This window comes from Lissotriton helveticus, chromosome 4_1, assembly GCF_964261635.1.
Source record: "Lissotriton helveticus chromosome 4_1, aLisHel1.1, whole genome shotgun sequence".
Lineage (NCBI taxonomy): Eukaryota > Metazoa > Chordata > Amphibia > Caudata > Salamandridae > Lissotriton > Lissotriton helveticus.
In genome coordinates this window covers 1,926,052,874-1,926,075,300 of record NC_136063.1, presented here as the reverse complement: position 1 = coordinate 1,926,075,300, position 22,427 = coordinate 1,926,052,874, and the positions used below count along the sequence as shown (strand labels likewise).

At 43.3% G+C, this 22,427-nt stretch overlaps 1 protein-coding gene and 1 long non-coding RNA gene across 6 annotated transcripts in view; one reads left to right on the top strand and one right to left on the bottom strand.

Annotated features, from left to right (window-relative positions):
* Positions 1–22,427, bottom strand: part of ADGRG4 (adhesion G protein-coupled receptor G4) — a 1,842,483-nt gene that overhangs the window by 1,200,422 nt on the left and 619,634 nt on the right. For all 4 annotated transcript variants that reach the window (XM_078688599.1, XM_078688601.1, XM_078688598.1 and 1 more), the window contains exon 7: positions 792–886. In XM_078688599.1, coding sequence (XP_078544725.1) covers positions 792–886 — 95 coding nt within the window. The remainder of the gene's footprint in view (positions 1–791; positions 887–22,427) is intronic.
* The window catches only part of LOC144829445 (uncharacterized), a 280,058-nt gene that overhangs the window by 99,572 nt on the left and 158,059 nt on the right, over positions 1–22,427 (top strand). For both annotated transcript variants that reach the window (XR_013610671.1, XR_013610672.1), the window contains exon 2: positions 3,381–3,560. This is a non-coding gene — a long non-coding RNA (uncharacterized LOC144829445). The remainder of the gene's footprint in view (positions 1–3,380; positions 3,561–22,427) is intronic.

The following is a 22,427-nucleotide window of genomic DNA, read 5'->3' as shown; positions in this document are numbered from 1 at the left end:
TCAAACAGAACAGAACAGAAAAGAACAGAATAGAATAGAATAGAATATTTAAACACCCAGACTACAGTAGGCTGGATTTTTAACCCAGCCTTAATGTGAATACTAACACTGATAACTAAATTACTAGTGCAGTCATATAATCAACATTACATACGAAGAATTCGTATGGCTGGAGGAAGATCAAATGATTAATGCCATTTCCTGCCATGCCTTACTGTATTCGTAGGTGCCACTCCCCACGCTCTTTCCCCACTGTTTCCATTTTCATTTGTGATAGCAAGTGTAGGACGTGGCCTTTTTTGGCTAAAGTTCCCTAAACATTTTGCTTCCCCCCAGATCTTTTTTCTGACATGACATGGTATTGCCAACTTAGATGCTTTGGACAAATTGCCACCTGGGCAGTACAACATATGGGGTGCATTCCATATTGCAGAAAGACCAGCACAAGTGTTAGTAGCCTCTTCAGCAATACCATAGTGCCCCGGGGACCAAGAAGTGTGGCCCCCGGGGCACTTGATGACATCAAAATACAAAGCTATGAGCTAAAGTTTCTTCCAGAAATAGGAAGTAACCTCATTGTAAGGGGGGCTGGTAGTGCTAGATCATGAAAGACACATGTTCACCTTCTAGGTGTTCCAATAGCTCATCTTTAAGCGCAATTTCTTTAATTCATACATTTGAAAATGGAAACTATATTTATATTCTGCTTATTCATACTTTAAATATTTATTGTGAATGCACTGTAGGTAATTCATGGAGGCTGATAAGTAAATGGAGAAGAGCATATTTACCATTCTTTTTGTGAGGAATAGCAGGATATTCTGATTAGGGCTCCATCCGGCACTGCTCTCGACATTCATGCTCATTTTGATGGTGTAGAATGTGACTAGGGTCAAAGGAAATAAAATAACCTTTATTTGATCTCTCTTTCAATATTGTCCCATATATACAAATGAAAGCATTTTTTCCATCCATCCCATTAATTCATTGAATACCCCTATCCCACAGAACAGGTTAGAGCAATTGAGTAGGGCTAGTGTTGTACCACAATGTAAAGGTTTTCATATTGGCTTGAACGTATATCAAATGCACAATATCAACTACCAACATATCATCAACGTGAGTAGATTTGGAGTTAAGAATAGTGTATCTACACTTCTGAATGTAAGCTTCCCTTGGCAAAATGTTGGTAGCCAATATTATTGAGTCAATACATGCAGGTCAATCAATTTGACCGCAGTACTGTGACATATATGATATCCTTAGGTTGGCAGCAAAAGATAGACCCGCCTCTTTCTACACCAAGAAATATAGCTGAAAGTTGGAGTTATGCATGCAGAATTTTTCCCTGCTATTTTGCATTTAATGTTTTTCAGTGCTTACATGCACTGCAGAGACAAATACCTGTAATGACCCAATTCACAAAAACATTTTCAGGTGGAAGTCTAACTTAGGCACAAATACAGTGAATTTAAGACTGCAAAGTATTCATAAAAGACTTCCTTAGAGCAATACATTGTTTTACTCATTGTTAGACCTATCAGCCTTAAGTTGCCTTCCCTTTGACTTTTTGTCTTCCTCCTCCACTTCTTTCTGGCCTCATTTTTGCTGGTATAAGGACTCTGAGCGCTTTACCACTGATAACCAGTGCTAAAGTGCAGTGAGTGTACTTTTTCCTCTACACATAATATTATTGATTTATACCACAATTGGCATATTTAAATTACGTATAGGTACATAGTAAAGCGCACTACATGAGCCCAGGGCCTGTAAATTAAATTCTACTAGTGAGCCTGCAGCACTGATTAAGTAGCCCCTTAGCCATGTCTCAGGCCTCCACTGAAGGGTCTGTGTGTGCAGTTTTAAACTGGCATGTCGACCTGGTAGGTTAAACCTCTTGCCAGGTCTAAACCTTCCTTTTTGATACATACAAGTCACCTTTAAGGTAGACCCTAGTCAGGACGAGGGCAAGGTGCAGTGTATTTAAAAAGTAGGAAATTTACTTTTAAGTTTTCAACGTCCTGGTAGTGAAAAACTCTTTCTCAACTGCAGGGCCTATCTCCCCCAAAGGATAACATTGTGATTACCTTATTACATGTTATCCATGTAATTTCCAATTACAAAGAGATAAGATTCCCAAGCCTGGTGTCTCTGGAATCACAATTTAAAATCACAACTTATAGTGAAGTCGGATTTTAAATTGCAATTCTGAAAACGCCACTTTTAGACATTTGGCATTTCCTTTCTTTAGCCATTTAGTGCCTGCTTCCTGTCTCTGTTTAGTCTGGGTTAGGTGACAGCTGGGCTTTATGTATCCCCTCTAGAAAGTCGTACACAAAGGAAACTTAGGTGTGACTTGATTGATCCTCCTCAGAAGATGAGAGAGTGGAGCTGGGTTCAGCCTCACAGTTACACATGAATAGGCTGTTTCTTGTCCACACACAAAGGGCTGTTTACTGTGCCACCCCAGTTTAGACTTAGCCATATGCAACTCAGTCTTGACCCCGTGCCTCATGGGAACAGTCCAGCCTGAATTTCCAAACCAGGTCCTCCCTGGACCAGAAACAAGCATCCTGGGACCAGTTTCGGGGCATCACCCTTCATCAGCCAGGCTAGATTGAATCCAGTGAAACAGTGAGCCCGGGACCCACATCTGGGGATAACTGGCGCACTTAAGCAAGAAAGCAAAAGACAGACACACAGATGGTGGACGGAATGCAGAGCAAATCAAACATTACTCCCAGTCAATAGATCTGGGTTAAATCCATCGCTCTTTTGCTCACCTTGCCACCCAAGTTTAGACCCACCCATATGCTAATCAGTCTTGACCCTGTGCCCAGACTTGGGTCCCATGCTCTCCATGCCACTGGAATCAAGCTATCCTTGCTGATGTGGGGTGAGACCCCAAAACCGGTAATAGGATGCTTGTTTCCTGTCCAGGGATGACCTAGCTGGACTGTTCCCACTGGGCGCAGGGTCAAGACTGATTTTCATATGGCTGGGTACAAACTGGAATGGCATGGGGAGCAAAAAAAATATTAATTTAGGCCCAGATCTCTGTGCTTGCCTACGTGTATTACTAAAACGTAACTCGAGTGAAATTCTAAAATGGCTGCTAACGGGAAAACTGTATTGCGCATGCTTCAGCTGCATCTACGCAGTATGACGAAATATCGCTTGGAGGGAATTTCTTGTGCCTGCACAAATGCTATTATTATGTCTGCTTGAAAGCTCACATGCTCAGCATCTGCTTTGCTGAAACTAAAACAAGCTATTTTACTAATGCTAATGCGGGGAAAGCATGAATAAAAAAATGGGTGGTATACAGTGAAACCATTAATGTTGAAAATTAACATATGTCTTTTTGACTCTTTTATTAGTGCGTATCTTGGGCCTTTCGTATGAGTCTAAAGTCTGTTGGCCACCTGATCTCCGCACATGCGTCATATGAACAAGCCAGAGGAACTGATGTGACTCTTGAACACAGCCCAAGGTCTAAAAGGATACATATCCTGGGAACCAGTTTGAAAACCTCTAAAATGGATGTGAACGCACAAAATGTATGCTTTTGTTTCGAATATGATGTGAATATGGATGGGAATAAAGTTTTATGAATAAAAATTAAGGGGTGGGATTTTAAACAATGAACTGAAAGGCTAAATTGGAAAATAAGCATGGTGTGATGATCATCCCCCTTGCCTGTCCAATCAAAGTTAGTAGTTTCATGATATTGAAACATTAATGGGTGGTACATGAATATTGTAGGGTATAATTGAGGTAGTATTAGCTAGTTAGTGAGCATGAGACCGGGATGCTGCCCGAGTGATACGGAGTTTGCTGAATGCTGCAGAGCTCAGGATGCTGTCGAAGTGACAAGAAATGCTGATGAAGAATCGAATGCAGAGCCACTTTATCATGTATGTATTTACTTAGAAGATCTGGGAAGAATCTCAAGGAGGTAAACAGTGTCAGAGAGGGGTGCTACGCAAGCGTCGGTGGTAGAAAGGTTGTCTATCCTGTCCAGATTCCTGTCCTGAAGCCTTTGTCGCCTGATCTTTCCAGGGGGACCCTTCCCAGCTCCTTGGCCAGTGGGTTGGTTTTCACACCATCCTAGGTAATATATCTTCTGTGTATGTGCTAATGTTCTTTTCTCTCTATCCTATCCTTTCTGAGCATAAGTCACTGAAAGATATAAAAGTGTTTGATGATTGATTCATTGAATCTTTCTTCCTATGAGTGACGGAGACTACTGTTCTTTGTAGGTGGTTCACATGAAATTAATCTAGATAAAGATTTAAAATATTTCCTGAGTCTGTGGTCATTTCATCAAAAGTAAGAAGATTATTTTATGTCATTTCACCATGAACTAGTTCAACTATGGTTCATTGACCAGAGGAAAGAAGTTTTTGATCAGTGAAATATTAGTTTAGAATAAGAAGTGACTAATCTTGAAATGGTAGAGAATCAAAAACAATTGACCCCAACGGTTTATTACCAGGTTGTGTGAATGTGTGTTTATGGGCCCAGGTAGGTATATGGTATTAGAGTACCTGTTGCTGTAAGCTGCGGGATCAGTTTTCTGGTAGCAGAGCTATGGTTATTATTGATTAGTTTGGTATCAGTATTGATTTTTGATTATTGATTTATGTTTAACAAAAAGAGTTAGCATCGTGTATTATGTTTTCGGGAAAAATTCCAGGGTGAATGAATAGCCGGTGGTGATAGAAGCCATACTGCAGTGAGGTTACTTGTCTGTTGGAATAGCATTGAGAAGCTACGCAGGGCTGGCAGTGCTAAATTAGGGACTGTTTCATATAAAAGTTGAGTGTGAGTGAAAGCAAAAAGGGTTAGCTGGTAAAACTTTGGTCTTATATCACCTAGAATGGGTAACACTGAAGGAGTCACAGGTTCTTGAATGAAGAGTAAACAGAAGGTTTTACTAGTAGTGTAAGAGGAGCAATTCTGAGTCTCCGGAATAAGTCGGAATCTATCCTTTGTTTAGCGGAACCGACAGAGTAGCTAATGTTTTAACGTTGTTACTAACAGAATTTAGTTAAAGGAAGAGTAAAATAAATAAGTATTTGTGTTACCTTGTTAAGGGAGGGTCAGTGGCCGAAGTTGCACTGACGTCACAAAGAGCTGCGCTGGGATAGGTTGAAACAGCGAGCATGTGACTGACATGAATTGTAAAGGAGGGGTCAGAAGAAAGGAGCAGAACTGACGACATCAGAAAGGCCGCGCTGGCATTGGTCAGATCACGAGCGTGAGCCGCAATTTGATTTGATAATTGAGAGAAAGCTGCTTTTAGATTGTAGACGAAAATTTGTAAACTTGATTTTCATTTCTCTTTTGGTGAGAAACACTCTGACAGAAAAGTTCGATGTTTTCCAGATTATTGATCATGTATCGAGTATCTAGTATGTATGGAGAAAAGAGAAAAAATTCATTTATAAAGAAAATAAAACATTTCTTTAAGAAAGTTAACCCTGTATTGACTAGAGAAATTCAAATAGGTCCTTAGGCTTAAATTGTGCGAACTCCTCCTGGCAAGAAATTAAAGGTGATATCATGGAACGCAGCCGGCTTAAGCAATAATAATATTAAGCTTTTACTATTGAAAGAACAAAATGCCGATGTAATCTGTCTACAAGAGACCTGGATCTTTAAGAACTGGTCTACCGAAGATTACATGGTGTTGAGCCGGCCTGCGCTTCCTGTGAACAGAGGTCACACCAAAGGAGGTATAGCCGTTTTACTATGTACGAGCCTTAGTTGGTCATACAAGGAAATCTCCCTTCCTTCCAACCTAATGCAGGCGATTAAATTAGATCATATGGATAACCAAGTTACCTTGTTACTTATAAATGTATACCTGCCACCCAATGCCTGTTATTGCTATCTTTAAAAGATCTATTCCTTTTTATTTCTACCACCTTGGATAACGAAGATTGTAGGTCTGTATTATTGGTGGGAGATTTAAACTCTAAAGTCTCATCCCATAGTATAAGGATATTCTCCAACACCGAAAAAAATGAAGCCCTCAAGATCCCAATAGCTCAATTTCCAGAAAAAAGCAGGACAGGTAAAAGAGGAGTTACACTACTTGAAGGTTTGCGCAGCCTAGATCTCTTAATTGTTAACTGAAGGCTAGATAATGATATCCCAGCTAATCACACTCATAAGGCGCCAACTAGAAGATCCATCATAGATTATCTGATCATTTCGGCTAATTCCTTTTATGAATTTACATGCATGGAAGTTCTTTGAAAAGTTTTTAGTGATCATATGTTGTTTTTTTTTTTTTTTAACTTTTATTGAGCAATCAAATAAAGGTTACAAGGATGGACCTACAACCACACGGGCTGGCCGCTAAAATCAAGGCACAATGTAAGATCATACGATCACTTCCGTGGTCAGGCACAAATCATATACCAAATGTTACTCGAAGTATAGAACAGGACACAACAATTTTCTGTTATATACATACAAAAAACAACAAACCACAAAAAGGCGAATGCATACTAATCAAAGTCAGCCCAGCAGGAGGAGGGGAAACTCACTAATCAGGAAGACGGAATCACAATCGATAGGACTCGGCAAGGCGGGGGGGGGAGCAGCGGGGAGGAAAGGCAAATCATAAAACAGCATAAGAAATCTCGGGAACACCAGCCTAGGGAGATAGGTTAACATCGGGTGTGTCAACCAAGGGAGGAGTACAAATATTCCCACAATATTCGTTCCACTGACCCCAAATCTTCGTCCACACCCTTGGTCTGCCCCTAGCTATATAGACGGTCTTCTCGCGGAACATGGACCAGTCCATGTTGTCCTCCCACACCGAGACGTCGGGAGGTCTAGATGCGCCCCAGAGTTGCGCAATGTCTCGCTTTGCAACCATGTATCCCAAGGTCGCCCATCTGGTCTGGGCCACAGAATAGTCGGTGGGTTCCCACACATTCAACAGGCATCGTCGGGCCTCAGGCCGTAAGGCAATCCCAGTCACAATTGCCATCACCGCAAGTACTTCAGTCCAGTAGGCCGCCACCCCCGGGCACTCCCAAATAATATGTAGAAACGTCGCACTCATTCCACATCCACGTTTGCATAGACCATCCGGGGAAAAACCCATCACAACCAGACGCGGACCAGTAACATACACCCGGTGGAGGATCTTAAGCTGAACCAAACGGAGACGGGCAGGGATGGCGACCTCTTTCGGAGAAGAGAGTGCCGATTGCCAATCTTCGTCATCTAATTCCAGCCCGTCGCCGACCCAAACCTCCCTAAGTCGGACAAGTAAGTCAGTGCGATTATTGACCAGCTTCTTGTAAATCAGGGAGATAGTGCTATCGGGAAGGTGGCCATCCAGAATGCGATCCTCGAGGGGAGAGGACTCGGGGAGGGCCACATCAGGAGTCAAAACAGAGGCCAGGGCATGTCGGACCTGCAGATAACGAAAAAATTCCCTATCACTCAAGTCATATTCGGCCCGAAGGGCCTCAAAGGACTTCATTCTACCATTCACACAGGCATCACCCACTCTACATATTCCAATCATATCCCAGCGGTCAAAGCCCTTAGTAGACCAGAGACATCCCAAACGCTCGGAAGCATAAAGCGGCGTCGCCAGTGTCAGACGATTCTCCCATCCCAGACTCACATTCGCGGCTCGCCACACACTGACTGCAATCTTGGACGGGCCCATAAGATGGCGCCCAGTCGACTTGGAATAAAGCGCTCTATTAAAATCCCCTCCCGGCAGCTGGAGTCTGTCCATCTCAAAGGCCGGATCCCGACCCGGGGAATACATTGCATGGTTAATGGCCGACAGCTGGGTAGCCCAGTAATATCTCTTGATATCAGGGAGTGCCATGCCCCCGTCAAACCAAGGGATGGTAAGTTTCACAAGGGCGATACGCGGACGCCCGTCCCAAATCAGCTGCCTTTGGAGACTCTCAATCTCTCGGAAATAGGTAGCGGGAACGTCATCATAGGAATTCTGAAGTGCGTATAGGAATCGTGGCAAAGACATCATTTTAAAAAGGGCAGCCCTGCCCAGAGGGGACAAGGGCAACTTACGCCAGCGAGCCACATCCAGTCGCTGTCTAAGAAGCGGGGGGAGGAGATTACGTTCAAACCGGAGTGAGGAGTCCAGTGTAATAAAGATCCCCAGATATTTGAAGCCAGACTGGACAACCTGGATAGGGAATCTATCCGGCAACGGGGGCAGAACACCCGAAAGAACATATACACAGGACTTAGCCCAATTAATAACCAGAACAGAGTTAGCGCCAAACGAAGTAAGAACGTCAAATAGAACATTTAAAGATTTGCGCGGGGAAGTAAGGTAAAGAAGAATGTCATCCGCGTAAAGCGAGACACGGTCTTCAAAATCTGGTGACCAACGGATCCCTTTGAGTGAAGGTTCCCATCGAAGCCACGCAGCTAATGGCTCCAAGGCAAGAGCAAAAAGTAGCGGAGACAAGGGGCACCCCTGTCTAGTCCCCCTACCAAGGCAAAAGGGAACAGAAACTCGACCGTTGACCACAACCTGCGCCAGGGGTTCGGCGTATAGTAACTTCACCCAACCAATAAATCCAGGGCCGAAACCAAATTTCTCAAGAGCTGCCCAAAGATAGGGCCACTCTATCGTATCAAAGGCCATCGAGGCATCAAACGAAGCCAAAATGGCCGGCTCCGTCAGAAGCCCCGCCCTCGCAATGACTCCATGGAGACGACGCAGATTAAGAGCCGTGTTACGATGCGGGATAAAACCGGACTGGTCCGGATGAATCAAGCCGCTAATAACCGTCAGGAGGCGGGTAGCCAGGAGCTTAGCCAGAACCTTGGGCTCAACATTCAACAGGGAAATGGGCCTGTAAGACGAACAAAGGTCCCGGGGTTTACCTTCTTTAGGAATAACAACGATCGTAGCCAGCCGCTGATCGTATGGGAGAATACCCCGTTCCCGGGACTCCAAAAACATGGTACGAAGATAGGGCGCCACCCTATCAGGACGTAGCTTGTACAACTCAATTGGCAATCCATTCGGGCCCAAAGCCTTGCTAGTGATCATATGTTGATCTGTTTTAAATTTGATTTTACCTGTGCCAGGGTAGGCCACTGGAATTTTCACGGTGACACAGTAGAGTTTAATGTAAAAAATGGCATAATTCATTGGAACACTCAAGCCACCGCTAAATTAAAAATACATTTATGAACCCTAATAAGTGAACAGCAGCACTCAATAATGGTCGAGGGTGATCTCTCACAATCTGATCTACTTGCCTCCTTCTCTGTCAATATAGGTCTCCTGGCTAAATCTTGTAAATCAATTTGTGCTCCTGTCAAATAAAGACCTCATTTTAACCCACTGCTCACCTGAAATAGGGAAATAAATAAATTAGTGAGGGCACAGTTTTTTAATTTCTCAAGTCAAAGAAATAATCTAATAAACCTACTAAAGAGGAAAAGGCAGAGGAAGAAATGCTCGCTAAGACAAATAAAGGAGGATGGTGTTTGGATGCAGCTGAAGGAGGCAGCCTTTAAAAATAATTCCAAAAGGTAGTGGGAAGTAATTGCAGATTGTTGTGGTACTAGAATGAAATCTATCCCTATACCTATAAAAGAAGAGAAATGGAAATCCCATTTGTTAGATTTGTATTCCGCAAATTCTAATTCTCTAAAATCATACATCGCAGCACTTCTAATACCTCTGTATCCAACTACACACCCTCAGTTAATGAAGTGATAGGAATCATAAGAAAAATTAGATCTTCAGGAGCAATGCGCCCAGACGAAATCCCAATGACAGTAATAAAAAAGGAGCCATTTTTGTGGGATACCTACCTTGCTCCATTATTTAACACTTGCAACTCCCAGGGAATTACTCCACCCTCTTGGTCCGGAAGTGTGCTAATCCCTGTGCACAAAAAAGGCCCAAGAACACACCCAGGCAACTATCTGCACATTGACCTATTGGACGCGGTAGGCAAAATATTTGCGCATAGTATCCTGATTCACCTTACTGAATGGGTGGCGGAGATGAAAGTCCTTCCCTAAGAACAAGAAGGTTTTCGCAAAAGTCATTCCACTCTGGATAATATATTTATGTTGAAACTAATTGAGGAAAAATATATAATTACTCGTACAACTAATGTGGTAATGGCTTTCATAGATTTTTCTACAGCCTTCGATAAGGTAGATCGTCCGCTTTTATGGAGAAAGTTGCAAAAAATAGGCTTGCCTCCACCCCAGTTATCCTTAATTATTGCTCTTCATTCCCAAACTTGGTGCCAGATATTAATGGGTGGAAACCAAGGTCTATCTGGTATAATCCCCACAGAAAATGGCCTGAAACAAGGATGCCTGCAGGCACCGCTGCTTTTCTCTCTCTATTTTTTACCTGTTTGTTTTGCCCAAACTATTGGAGATGCACCTAAGATAGGCTCCCGTCCTTTAGCATGTCTTTTATACGCAGATGACATTGTAGTAATGGACCTAACCCCTATCAGGTTAAACAGAAAGCTGACATCACTACAGAAATACACAGTAGATCACTTCTTGAAAATAAATGTTTCTAAAAGTAAAATTTTTATTATGAAAAATTCTAAAAGTAGGAAGTCTTGTATTTCAAATGGCAAATCGGTCCTGAAAAGATGGAGGTGGTAGATTCATACCTCTATTTAGGAAAACTCTTAACAGGCAGTACAAAGAACAAGCCTCACATTGATCACAGCATTTGTAAAGCTATGTTCCAGGCTAATGGCTTGCGTATTTTCTATCGTGCTATGGGCAGAATACACTTTTTACACCTTTTGACGGTTTTTAAGGCAAAAATTCCACCAACTCTGCACTATGCGACTGAATCAATCCCCCTTAAGGACTGGAGTTTTTTAGATAAGACTGAAGGCCAGAATTACGTAAAATTTGCAATTTTAGCACAGTAATCCCAACTGCAGCAATTAGATTAGAATTTGGGCTGATAAACTCTTATATTCAAGGCTTATCTAGGGTTCTACATTGGGGATATCAAATAAAAAATAGTGAACCAGATACACTAAGAGGTCTTTTATGTCATGAAATGTTTAATGTAACGGCCGGTAAATACTCCTTTTGTCAGGATTTTTTATTGTCACAAAAAATCTTTGGTATACAAGAAGAATCAGTGCTTTCACTCTCACTCTTAGGAATTAAATCTCTCCTAAAATCATTATGTGGCAAAATTAGCTTTAATAAAGATACTACGCGAGCTACGCGTAGCACTACGCAAAGTGCGTAGTACCCTGTTCGCACTGTGCACGATGCTGTTTTCAATGATTGCACAGTGCAGACAAGCATCCAGCACTGTGCAATCAGTGAAAACTGCATCTTGCACAGTGGGAACTGTAATTTTCTGCCACTCGAGTAGATTTTTACTCGAGCGGCAGCTTTCTCAACACGGACTGGTAGTTTCTCATCGTGAGCGGTCGGAGCATAGGCGACCACTCGCAATGAGAAATCCGACCTCCCCGTGTTGAGAATCTCACCGTGAAGTTTATTTTCCACGCTCGCGAACGAGGAAAAAGTCTCGCCGGGGTGTCATTTTGCTTGCTTGCGCTCGCCAACTTGACGTTGAGGACCGCGAGCAAGCAAAAAATGACAGCTGCACTACGCTACACATGTTTGCACTGTGCTACGTGCAGTTTGCGTACTGCGAAGTAGCGTAAACTTTGCAAACTTCTCAATCGTAGCATAGTGCTTTGCCCAGGGCTAAGTATATGTCCCTTACTGACCTTTCGGTCATTCCTCAAAATTAATTGAAGTAGATTTTATGCTCCTAATGCATGGCTTTTTGCAAAGATTGGGCTATGCTTAGTTATTCGATTACCATGCTGCTATTCCCTAAATCGTACTTGAATAGGTTGATATTTACTCCCTTTTGTACATTTGCATATTTAGGAGATGCTTTGTTTCCTTTCTTACCTGGTAATTAATTGTAATCATTTTTTATGCGAAATAGAATTTTGATATTGTTTGTTATCTCATCCCTTATGCTGCAAATTTTAAGCACCATCCATAGTCCAATTGTTTACGTGTTGTTGAGGTAAATTTTATGATGGCATGTGGAGTGAGCCTTGTTATGTTTTGTTACTCATAATACTATGCACGTGATCTTATGTCGACCTCCTAGGTGTTCCAAATCTTGAATAAAAACTTGAATTGTATTGAATTGACTAGAGAAGGGATTCCTATTCCATCACCTAAAATGCCTGCTTCATTTATGATGACGGAGAGAGAATGTCATACATGTGTTTGGATGGAGAATTGGATGGAATACACAAAGGATGATGGTGTTTTAGCTTTTCCTGAGTATGGTACCTTTAATGGAAACATTTTGCAAAATGTGAGGTTGAGGATGAATGATTTAGAACTAAGTCCTAGGTTAACACAGTATGAGGCATTAGAGGAATGAGAGTCTGAGTCGTATGAACGAGAGAAAAATCGTAGTGGAACATATATGGGTCATTTCCCTAAGTACTTGCGAGAGACACATGCAAGTCAGATGAAGCAATGGAGAAAAGCAATGGTAGCAGAAGGTTTGTACCCAGTATTAGTGGCTGAGGAACAGACAGGGAGCAAGTGTAAAGACAAATTGAAACACCTGAACCCGCTAAGATATGGTGAATCAGAAGAGGCTCTATCAGAGGATATTTTAATTAAAAATCCTCCACCATACCAAGAAGGACCAAGTAGAATCACCCCAAGTGCACCGGTATTAGGAACACCCCATATTCCACAAATTGTACATGAGCCAACAGGTAATAAGGTACTTCAGGACAGGGAAAAAGAAGCATTGAATAAAAATAGAGAAGAATTAATACAGAAGATAGGTCAATTAAACTTGAACCCTGAAGCTTTGACAATACCAGTAACTATAGGTCCTGTTGTTCCATTATATGGACACAATTGCCTTAAACCACAAGTTGTAACAGCTCCCTTAAGCAACCCCAGATAAGGTACTATGATAATAGATGATCAAGCCAGTGAGTGTGATTCAGTGATTTAATGAATGGATCTACAGATAAGAGACTCAGTAAGCGAAACCCCAAAAAGAGCTACACCTAGTAGTTCAAATGAAGGAAGATCAATGACATCCTCTGGAGTCAAAAGTGCAACATCAGTAACTCCATAAGATCTGGAGAGATGGGCACAGGGAATAGAAAAACAGAGTACGCCTCCTAAAATATTGGATATTTACAAAATGAAAGTTGAATTCGAAGAGATGATAGCTGGAAATGTGGAAATAGAAAGATTGAATACTTACAATGAGGAAGAATTGTTATTCATTTGTAAGAGTATAACCAGGAATGCGAAAATATTTCATGAAAAATTGACAGAACTTGCCTCAGAAATGGGAATTGAGATAGGGAGATCAAAAGTACTACAGAAACCATATCGAGTGGAGTTTACTGACAAAGATTTAGAAGACATGAATGTGTCTGGAAAGAAGTTGCAAGCAAAGGAGTTGTTGAATATTTTGCAAAAGTGGGGAGACATTGGCAGGTGGAGAACGAGGTGGACAAGGAAGAAGGAGGAAGCACGGGCAAAAGAAGCATGTACTGCATATATGTTGAGAGAGTCAGAAAAAGTAGAACGAATGTGACCTATGAGAGAGGTACCTGGTGGTGGATATGTTCATGTTCCATGGAGTTGACAAGATATTTTGTCATTTACCAACAATTTCCCTAAACTGAGAGAGAAACCAGTTGAATGGTACAAACAGGTTGAGAGGTTTGTGAAGGTTTCAAAGGTTTTGTTGAAAGACTTGGATGGTCTGTTTGATTTAGTGGTACCTGCTGATTTATGGACAGAATGTAGGATCACAATTGATTGGCCTAGCGAAGAGTACCCAAGAGATGCGAAAACAAGAGCACCTTCAGATGATGTGATGAAGAATATCACCAAGTACCTACTTTCCTGAAAGGGAAAATTCCTCCAAAAGAAACAGACTGGGTAAAAATAGACAGAACAACCCAAGAATCGAATGAGTCTGTTCATGCATATTATGAACGACTGCTACAAGTGTTCAAACAGTATAGTGGGTTTGAGAATATTGGAGATAAGAATATGGGTCATTTTGTATATTGGTTTCTATATGGTTTGAAGCCAGAAATCAGTCAGAGGATTCAACAGCACATGTTGTGCAGGCAGAACAAGACGATACACAAGATTTTGAAGTATGCGAAGTATTGTGGAGATGATATTGAGGCAAGGCATAAGAAGTTAAAAGAGAAAATGATGTGGGCACAAGTGAAACTAGCAGAACAACAGGAACTTAAATTAAATAGTCGGACTGATGGTCATATAAAAGAACAGAATCAGAGTGATAATGTGGCGAATAGTGGTAAATCAAAAGGACGAATGAGTAGAGAGGATGCAAAGAGGAAATTTTCTTGTCAAGGGTGCAGAAATCTTGGACTTTGGAAAAACAAGAGTAAGAATATTCAGAATACTAATGGCCCAACCCAAAATGTAAATCCGCAGACGCAGAATGGGGTGCTTATGAATCAGTCGAGTCAGGTAGTTAATCAGCAGTGTCATGTGCCACCTTTCCCTATGCCAAATTTTGTGATCAGTCAAAGTACAGTGCGGACGCCGGATTTGAAAGAGGAAGTGGTAAGAAAAGTTCTGTGATTTCACAATATCTTTTGTTGAATAACAGTGACAGCGAAAGTGAGCAATGACGGTGCCTGAAGGGGAAAAAAGAGGAATGCGTACTTGGTGCATCCTTGCCGGTAAATCAGTCAGGTCCATTTATTGATGGGAAAGTAGAAAGCAATGATATCACTTTTCTGTTGGATACTGGTGCTACCCATTTTACTGTGAGAAAAGCAGACATCCCAAACCTCCCCCTCACGGGAGAAGCGATCCAAGTAGTTGGAGTGTTGAATCAACAGTTACAGAACCTATGAAGGTTCACATTGGAAATGTCAAAGATATGCACAGATGTGTGGGCCTGTGATTATGGTCCAGTGAATTTACTAGAAAGAGATCTGTTGTGTAAAATGAACTACACAATGTATTGCACACCGGATGGTGTTTCTCTCTTGACCCTTGATGAAGATATCATATACAAAATAATGTCAGCCAAACAAGGCACAGATAAGGATGAACTGTATTCTATGATGACAAATATGATATACCAGAATTAAATTAAATTAAATTATTAAAGGCTTTTATATCGCGCTCTATTACTAAAAAAATAGTATCCTGGCGCGTTGAAGGCAGAACAGTTGGGAGAGGACTAATAACTAATAACAGAAGAACTCAAAACAACTGTGAATCCAGAAGTATGGGATTTCACGGGAAAAGAGATAGGGCTAATGGCAATAGTAGACCTGGTGAAAGTGACAGTGAAAGAAGGTGCAGTTTACCCCAACACCAGACAATACAAAATGAGTCCAGAAGTAAAAGCAGGAGTGGCTTCAGAAATCAATCGTATTAATAAACAGGGCATTTAAAAAGAAATAATGAGTAGTCCTTGTAATTCGACCATAATAGGACTTAAAAAGGCTAGTAGAAAGTACAGAATAGTCCAGGATTTTAGGAAAATTAAAAAGATTGTAGTGCCCTGTTGTTCTGTGGTGCCCAATCCAGCGGTTGTTCTTTATCAGATACCATGGAACACAGGTTGGTTTATTGTAATCGATTTGTGCCAAGCCTTTTTCTCAATTCCTTTACATCCAGATAGCCAGTATCTTTTTTTCGTTTAAATTTGAAGATCGTATCGTGGCATGGAAGTGCGTTCTTCAAGGGTACACAGAAAGTCTTTTACCAGCGTGTGGCGCTATTCGTAGAAGTGTGTGTGGAGTGGTAGCTCGCTCGTTTTTAAGCTCCCGTTTTGTATTTCTTTTGTAGTTAATTTAGGATACTTAATCCTCGTTTTTAAAAACTGCCTGGCCCACTTACCCCCACCTCTGCCATCCTATCTTGCACTCTAATTGGTCAACTCACCGCTCTTTGCGGGCCTTCGCCCTGTCTCGAGGCGGCCATCTTTGTTGAGGGGGAGCAGCGCGCAGTCAGTCCTTTCTCTACCTTGCTGGTTGTGCATAAAGGTAGACAACCCTGCTCAGTGCGTCCTTTACCAGCGTGTGGCGCTATTCGTAGAAGTGTGTGTGGAGTGGTAGCTCGCTCGTTTTTAAGCTTCCGTTTTGTATTTCTTTTGTAGTTAATTTAGGATACTTAATCCTCGTTTTTAAAACTGCCTGGCCCACTTACCCCCACCTCTGCCATCCTATCTTGCACTCTAATTGGTCAACTCACCGCTCTTTGCGGGCCTTCGCCCTGTCTCGAGGCGGCCATCTTTGTTGAGGGGGAGCAGCGCGCAGTCAGTCCTTTCTCTACCTTGCTGGTTGTGCATAAAGGCAGCCATGCCAACGCGCAGCGGTCACGCGCAGCGGGGACGCCGAACTGACGCCGGAGTTACGCCAGAGTTTAGCCCGTCTGTGCCCGTCCGGGCCCAGACGGGCTCAGGGCCTGTCATCATGCCCGACTCTTTGCCATCTTCTACTACCAAGCTCCGTTATGGGAGGGACGCTCTCATCGCCTTACGTCCACCGCACCCAACTGTTTGTAGATTTGCACAGGTGGGGACTAGTCCATTTCTACCGTGTAGAGCTTGTTTCTCTGGCCATAACTCAATGGCTGTGAAACGTGCTCTCTCTATGGCCTTACTTAATTGTCGGTCTTTGTCGTGCCATGCCACTGAAATCCATTCACTTATTCTGGACCACGAGCTCGATGTGCTGTTTCTTACTGAGACCTGGCTCTCCCCCAGTTCTGGCCCTGACATGGTTAGAGCACTCCCTCCAGGCTTTCATATACTCCACCTTGATAGACCGAAAGGGAGGGGAGGAGGAATTGCTGTTCTTTATAGAGACACGCTCGCTTGTAAGATCCAGAATGGAGGGGTAACTGATTGTGAGAGCTTACAGTTCTCCCTTCGGCTGTCACCTACAGTATCTCTGGTAGGCTTGTTGATTTACCGCCCCCCTGGACCCCTGGTTAGCTTCCCTAACTCTCTTTTAGAAACCACCGCACTTCTTGCCTCTTCTACTTCCAACTTTGTTGTCCTCGGGGATTTTAATATCCATCTGGATGACCCTACGAACATCGCTGGAGTCGATTTGATCGACGATTTCAACTCGTTTGGAATCCACCTGGTCAACTCGGGCGCAACTCATGAGAAGGGCCATCTGCTCGATCCCATATTCTCTAACTTGGACCATCTTGTTCCATCTCCGGCTCTTGCCATGCCTTGGACAGACCACTTTTTGGTGTCCGCGACTTGGCAATTTGATAGTCCAGCTGCGGTAGCTCCAAGGGTTCATACCCTTGAGAGAGCCTGGTCGAGGCTCCCAGTTGACACTTGGGCGGCACACCTGGAGGCCACGCGGCCCCCTCATGGAGCCAATCCGATAGTCGCTGATGCGAATTTACATACCTGGCTCGTGCACTCTCTGGATACCCTCCTTCCCAAAAAGAAACAACTTACAAATGGGAAGAGAATGGGTTCGGCACCTTGGTATTCGTCGGACTTGAGAACCTTGAGGAAGGGGTGCAAGAAGCTAGAGCGGTCCTGGAGGAGAGATTGGAGTGAGGCGAGTCGCAAAGAATATCGTACGGCTCTGAGTAGGTATAAATCCGCTATACGGGTGGCAAAATCAAGATTCTTTGAAGAGCGTATAGGTTCTGCGGCCAACTCTTCCAAAGAGTCATTCAGGGTTATTAAGGAGCTACTTAATGCCCCTGAACCCCGGGTTTTACATGAGGACCCTCGCAAAAAATGCACTGAACTGGCCTCGTTTTTCAAAAGAAAAATTGATAACATACTGGCCTCCCTCCCCCGGCTAGGTGAGGTCCCCGCCTTGGTGGACAATTCCAGTTTTCAATCTAAGATGCAATCGGTGGAGATGGCCTCCCTGGGCCCGGTTACTATGGAGGAAGTTCTGGCGGTTCTGGGCTCAATGAAGAGCGGCTCTCCGAAAGACCCAGCACCTATTAAATATCTCAAACAGGTGTCCTCTGTGATTGGTGGCCCGGTGACGGACTTGATAAACCTGTCCTTTGCCCATGGGGTAGTCCCCCCCAGTTGGAAAGGAGCGGTGGTCAAGCCCTTTTGAAAAAGCCTAACCTTGATCCCGCTGACCTCGCCAACTTTCGGCCTATCTCCTTGCTGCCGGGTATCAGTAAGGTGGCTGAGAGGCTGGCGAACAGACGCCTCTCGGACTTCTTGGAAGCCAATTCCCTCCTGGGCGATTCCCAAACGGGCTTCCGTCCCGGTCAGGGGACTGACACTGCCCTGTTGGCGGTCGTGGAGAATGCTAGGAGCATGCTGGATGCGGGGGGGTCAGTGGCAGTGATCCTCCTGGACCTCAGCGCTGCTTTTGATACCGTGGACCATCAGGTGCTTCTCCAACGGCTGTCAGGGGTGGGGGTTACGGGTCTGGCCCTCAAATGGTTTGCTTCCTTTTTGGAAGATCGTTCATTTGAGGTGTGGGAAGGCCATGAAAAATCATCTTCAACCCCTCTCCAGTGTGGTGTGCCACAGGGCTCTTCATTGAGCCCTACTTTATTCAACGTTTACATGGCCCCCCTGGAGAGTGTGGTACTGCCGCTGGGTATTAAAATCATCAGTTATGCTGATGATACTCAGCTGGTGGTAGGCCTTTCCCAGTCGGCGTTCCATCCCGACCGGCTGCACACATGTCTTGAGAAGATCTACACGTGGATGTGCAGCTCAGCCCTAAAGTTAAATGGCTCCAAGACGGAACTGATGCTGCTGGGGAACTCCTCTCCATCTTTGTCCCCCAGCAGCTGGCCAGACTGTCTGGGACCGGTTCCCCCCCCCAAACGGGAGATCAAGAGCTTGGGGGTATGGCTGGAGCAGGACCTATCGTTTAAAACTCATGCCAAAAAGACTGCTGGCGTGTGCTTTGGCCTGCTCCGCGCAGCCCAGAAGATTTTGCCTCTGCTCCCAGTGACCACCCGAAGGCTTCTCATCCAGGGACTTATCATCTCGCGGCTGGACTTCAGCAATGCGTTATTCCTGGGTGCACCCGAATCTACCCTGAATAAACGGCAGCAAGTGCAGAACGCGGCAGCCAGACTTCTGACGGGTCTCCCTAGGCGTCAATCTGCTCGCCCGGCGCTGAGGGCACTGCACTGGCTCCCTGTGAGAGACAGGGTGAAATTTAAGTCACTTTGTATCGCTCACAAAGTCCTGCACGGGGTAGGTCCACCTATTCTGGGGGAGATGGTCCAGCCCTACAAGGCCCCTCGCTCTCTTCGCTCTGACGATCAACATCTCCCTCGGGTTGGCAGGGTGAAGAAGGCAAGAACGGGTGGCAGAAGGTTTTCAATAAATGTGGCCTCTTTGTGGAACTCGTTGCCCCTACAACTGCGCTCGGAAGCTAGCCTGCTTCGGTTTCGAAAACTTTTAAAAACTTTTCTGTTTTCTGGTTAATCCCTTCATTCTTTAGTAGTGTTATGTTCTGGTAAGCGCTGGGATGCCTATAGGTAACCAGGCGCTATACAAAACTCAGAATAATAATAATAATAAGTCACTCAATTTTTAATCAAATACTGAAAAAGTGTTTAGAGAAGTTAGTCATGCCTAGAGATTCAGTTTTACTGCAATATATTGATGACTTACTTATAGTATCGAAATCCAGAGAAGACTGTGTTACCGATTCAATTGCATGACTAAATCATTTGGCTGAGGGAGGACACGAGGTGTCCCCAGAAAAATAACCATTTTGTCGAACCGGAGTCAAATACTTGGGTCACCAAATAGAAAGAGGAGTGAGAAAAGTGATCACTGAGAGAAATAAAATAATCAAGCAAATGCAATTTCCACAGACACAAAGAGAAATCAGAATGTTTCTTGGAGTGGTTGGGTATTGTCGACAGTGGATTGTAGGTTTTTCCTTACTAGCTAAACCATTAATTCAGATGACACGAAAAAGAATAAACGATCCAGTGTGAAAACATTTGTAAATTGTAAAATTGTCTTTGTGAGGTCCCAGCTTTAGGTATGCCTGATTATTCAAAACAATTTGCACTGTTCTGTTGTGAAAGAGAAGGTTGTTTACTTTCAGTCCTGACCCATACACATGGATTAAGCAGACAATCAGTTGCATATTTTTCTGCTACTTTAGATCCTGTGGCTTCAGCATTACCCGGTTGCTTAAAAGCAGTTGCTGCTATTTGCATGAGCCTAGAACAAAGTGAATCAATTGTGATGGGACATCTAGTAAAAGTTTATGTTCCACATTCAGTCGAGATCCTATTAACAAGAACTCAAACACAGCATCTTACCCCTAGTGGAATTACTAAATATGAACAAATTATTTTGGGAGCAGAAAATGTGACAGTGATCAGGTGTACCATGGTGAACCCAGCTACTTTATTGCCAGATTCACATTGTGAGGAAGTAAAAGATGAAGCTGAACATGATTGCTTAGACGTAACTAAATTGTGCACCAAGCCCTGCCCCGACATACAGGAAGAACCTTTAAAAGAGGCAGACCATGAACTAGTTGTTGATGGTTCTTGCTTAAGACTTGAAAGTGGAGGACTAAGTGCAGCTTATGCTGTTTGCAAAATATCTGGAATCATTGAAGCATCCTGTTTACCGGGAGTCAAGTCTGCACAAGTACCCGAATTGATAGCTTTAATAAAAGAATGCAAAATTGAGAAAAACTGGAAAGCACCAATATTTACTGATAGTCAATAAGGTTGCGGGTTGTGCATGACTTTGACCAGCTTTGGATGCAGAGGGGATTTCTGACTTCCTCAATGTCCCCTATTTGAAATGGGAAATTTGTGAAAGAACTGTTGGAAGCAACACAATTGCCAAAAGAAATAGCTGTGGGCAAGTGTGCGGCTCACCAGTCAGGAAATGACTATGTGGTGGCTGGTAATCAATACGCTGACCAGGTGGCTCAATACTGAGACAGAAATAACAGATCATTGAATAGGAAAATGGAAACATGTGGAATCAGCTGCCAACTTATGTTATTTTCAGCTTTCAAAACCTGGGATGAAGTGACACAGTAGCAGGATGAGGTACATGAAAGTGAAAGGAAACAATGGATAAAATCAGGCTGTGGCAGGAGGGCAGAAGACGCTGTGTGTGTGTACCCCGATGGAAGACCAGTCATGCCAGATTGTTTGCTTTCTCGATTTGCAAGAATGTATCATGGAGACACACTTGTAGGCAGGGACGCTATGATCAGACGATTTAGTCAAAATTGGTATAATCCAAGGTTTAGGGTAGTCGCAGAACGGCTTTGCCAGAGATGTTTAATGTGTCAACAAATAAACCCAAGCAGGAAGACAGTGGTCGGTTGGGGGAAGGATTGGAAAGGCAGAAGGACCATTCATCAGATTACAACTCGATTTCATAGAGTTGCCACCATGCAGGGGTATGAAGTACGTCCTTGTCATAGTGTGTTTGTTTCCATAATGGGTGGAGGTATACCCCGTTAGGAGAAATGACAGCATAACAGTTGCCAAATTGTTGTTGAGGGAGTTAATTCTGAGTTTTGGTTTTCCAGTAACTTTGGAATAAGATAGAGGACATAATTTTAATAATGAAATAATTTGATTGATCTGTGAAGCTTTTAAAATTGAACACAAACTGCACTGTGCATACCGCCCAGAGGCTTCTGAAGTGGTAGAACAATTAAATGGCACAATCAAGTCAAGATTGGCAAAGGTGTGTGCATCCACCTCCATGGATTGGCCAGATGCATTGCCTCTTGTCTTGATGGGACTCAGAAGTATTCCTGACAGAAACACAGGATTGAGTCCCCATGAAATTTTCATAGGAAGGGCAATGAGACAAGCATTTATAAAAGGACATAAATTACTGAATATATCTGATGATCGGGTAATGGATTATTGCAAAGGATTGGCTGTCCTTGTGCGTTTTGTCTCTCACCAGGTTAGAGAAGACGCAATTGCCAGGCAGCCAGATGAGGCGCATGATTTGAATCCTGGAGATTGGGTGGCAGTGAAGAAGCACACCAGAAATTTGTGCATAGCACCCAAGTGGGTGGTCACTACAACAGCAGTGAAGTGTGCAGGTTTGCCCAATTGGATCCATGCCAGCCACACAAAAAGGGTTTCAGCTCCTGCTGAAAAGAGACCACAACTAACTAGAAAAGTTGAGGCTGCTGAGGGTTGTACAGTCAAAGAATCTAGAGGAATAGATTCTGAAGGGACTGACAAAGAACAACCGAGCACAAGTCAGGAGGACCGGATACCAGTGGTTGAAATATCTGAGGTGGTCATTAAAACAAAAAGTAGAACAAGATTAGAAAGACAAGAAATTAGTGAGAATCAGATAATCTTCTGTAGAATAACACACACTGGAAAAA